A 2,794-nucleotide genomic window follows, 5' to 3' on the forward strand; every position below is an offset into this window, starting at 1 on the left:
GAACCAAGGTCTGCACAGAGGTATCAAACCGGGTGACTGTATTCCTGAGAAACGTATCTAGCAAATTGGGAGATTGCTGGGGTTAGCTCCATTCAGTGTCTGATTGAATTATCTATTATTATCTCAAATTGTTGTCTAAGCAGTTGGCATATGACATCAAAAGGAAAGATGGTTGCTGTTCTCGTAGAGTTCAAGAAATAGACAATAGACTTCCGCTGGGAAGGTGCTATGCTGGGCAGAAGGACATTTGCTCTCCCCTGCTAAACGTAAGACACTCACCACATTTTCTGCGGTTAGTTAGCAGGTCACCATTTAGCTGGTAGAAAGCTGATGAAGAAATAATGTAAAGTCTCGAGTAAATGCTTGTTACCATGGTTTACTGTCAATGACTATGGGACTGAGAGCCCGATACAGGGATATTCCCAATATAGGACATGTTCTCCTATCCCTGTTGTTATGCGATTAGGTCATTGAGTGAACATTCAGTCCAATCTATTGACTTTGTTGTGTTAACAGACACTCCCTGCCAGACCCTAGCTGGCTGAACAGGCTACTGGAGATAGATCACCTCTTCTTTGCGTCAAGAGCCTCTCTGTTGTGTAAACAGACACTCTACTGCAGGCTATGGGAGACACGATTCTCTCATTAAGAGCATGTTTATTGTGCTTTGACCACCATCATATATGCACTCCGTCGTTAAGCGAACAGTTGTTAAGCGGCACATGCCTGTACTACATTTTACAGTTGGAAGTTGCCAAAAACAGTCATAAAGCATGCTCCAGTAGTCTTCCAAGTAGCATGCTGCTGGAGCACTAGTGGGAAGCTATCCAGAGCACGTAAGCCAAGGATGGGTTGGGGGAAGGCAAAATGGGAGCAGGATAAGGAAAGAACAGGAGATGGGGAGCTATGGGAGGGGTGGATCCAGTGGCAATGGCATGCGTCGGGTCCTTTCTCATCTGGAAGGAGCCTCAAGGCCCCCTTTCTCAACTCGGACTTGTGCGAGCGCCAGTTCCAGGAGACCCACTGTAGAGTGGGAGGTATATGGAGAGGAGAAAGGGAATCTACCTTCGCTGCTGAATACAATATGCCCATTATTTGCAACTGCTGATCAAGTGGGGGAGGGGGGTTTGTAAGATAGGGTTTGGCTGACAATGTAGGTTATAACGCAGTGCTCGCAACCACTTAAACCATCTTCTGCTACATTTCACAGGATCTGCTCAGAATAGATCCTTTAATATGAACAGCAGAATGTTACCTGTCAGAGGATAAAGAACTATGGCATGTTGCTGAGTTTCATGGCATGTTGGTGTAATCAAGACCATACCTTTTCCTTTGCAGACATGAATGACTGTTATGGATGCACGGATGAAAACTATCCAAACCAAAAAAGAAATGAATGTATTCCAAAGATTGTGACCTTCTTGTCCTACAAAGACCCTCTAGGGATCGGTTTGGCCTTTGCTGCCCTTTTGCTCTCCTTGACCACAGCTCTGGTGCTAAGAACATTTAGGAAACATCACAACACTCCCATCGTCAAAGCCAACAACCGCAGCCTCACCTACACCCTCCTCATCTCCCTCCTGCTCTGCTTCCTCTGCGTGTTGCTCTTCATCGGACGGCCCATGACAGTGACGTGTCTCCTCCGACAAACTGCTTTTGGCATCATCTTCTCGGTGGCTGTTTCTTGCGTGCTGGCAAAGACCATCACGGTGGTTCTGGCTTTCATGGCCACCAAGCCAGGAAGCAGGATGAGGAAGTGGATGGGAACCACACTGGCCACCTCCATTGTTGTTTCCTGCTCCCTCATTCAAACAGGCATTTGTATTGTGTGGCTGGCAACGTCTCCTCCTTTCCCAGACACTGACAAGCATTCAGTGCTGGAGGAAATTGTATTGGAATGTAACGAGGGATCTGTGACTATGTTTTACTGTGTCCTGGGCTATATGGGCTTCTTGGCTGTTGTCAGTTTCTCTGTGGCATTTCTTGCCAGGAAACTACCCGATAGCTTCAATGAAGCCAAATTCATCACCTTCAGCATGTTGGTCTTTTGCAGTGTTTGGCTTTCCTTTATTCCTACCTACCTGAGCACGAAGAGGAAAAACATGATTGCTGTGGAGATCTTCTCTATCTTGTCCTCTAGTGCTGGGCTGCTGGGCTGCATCTTTTTCCCCAAATGTCACATCATTGTGCTGAGGTCTGAGCTGAACAACAAGGAACAACTGACAAGAAGAAAAGACTGACAGCCCAGTCCTGTCTGAACCCCTGAAAAGCGACTGTCAGTGATGGAAAAAATCTGGTGTTCATTGATTGACACACTTCAAAAGAGTCAAAACTCTTATTTTATTTTAGAATTTTAGAAGGTTTTTTCTTACAATGGTAGATCAATCACAAACCAATTTACAGGATCCTGGATAGAGATCTTCTTTGCCTGCTACTCTAGTCTCGTTCTTCCCAAAGACCACATCCCATCAGTAACCATAAGTAATCAGTAACTTGACATAAACAAGTTCAGGAAAAGCCTCTTCTCCCCAAGTACTATGTCATTTGAACCTCATTTACTATTCATTACCTTGGTTATGAAAGATCTTGGTGAACCCTACAACTTTGTAATTCCCCAAAAGGGGTTTCCAACTATTGTTCTCATCAGTCATTGTGACACTGTAACTCCTACCTGGCACAGAAGAACACAGTCATCCTTCTGGCTCTAATTTCTGTTCTTTTCCTAAACCTAGAAAAGAGAATTAATCATTTAGGTTCTCACCTTAAAAGATCAGTCAATGGCTGACCTTCCATG

General features: G+C 45.0%; 1 protein-coding gene across 1 annotated transcript; it reads left to right on the plus strand.

Moving 5' to 3' along the window:
• The first annotated feature begins 1,340 nt into the window (after positions 1–1,340).
• LOC136653408 (vomeronasal type-2 receptor 26-like) lies at positions 1,341–2,240 on the plus strand. Its single transcript, XM_066630310.1, has one exon. It carries the CDS (start codon positions 1,341–1,343, stop codon positions 2,238–2,240), a length of 900 nt encoding a protein of 299 aa, XP_066486407.1.
• Positions 2,241–2,794: the final 554 nt, after the last annotated feature.

The sequence above is a fragment of the Tiliqua scincoides genome, chromosome 5 (assembly GCF_035046505.1).
Source record: "Tiliqua scincoides isolate rTilSci1 chromosome 5, rTilSci1.hap2, whole genome shotgun sequence".
Classification (NCBI taxonomy): domain Eukaryota; kingdom Metazoa; phylum Chordata; class Lepidosauria; order Squamata; family Scincidae; genus Tiliqua; species Tiliqua scincoides.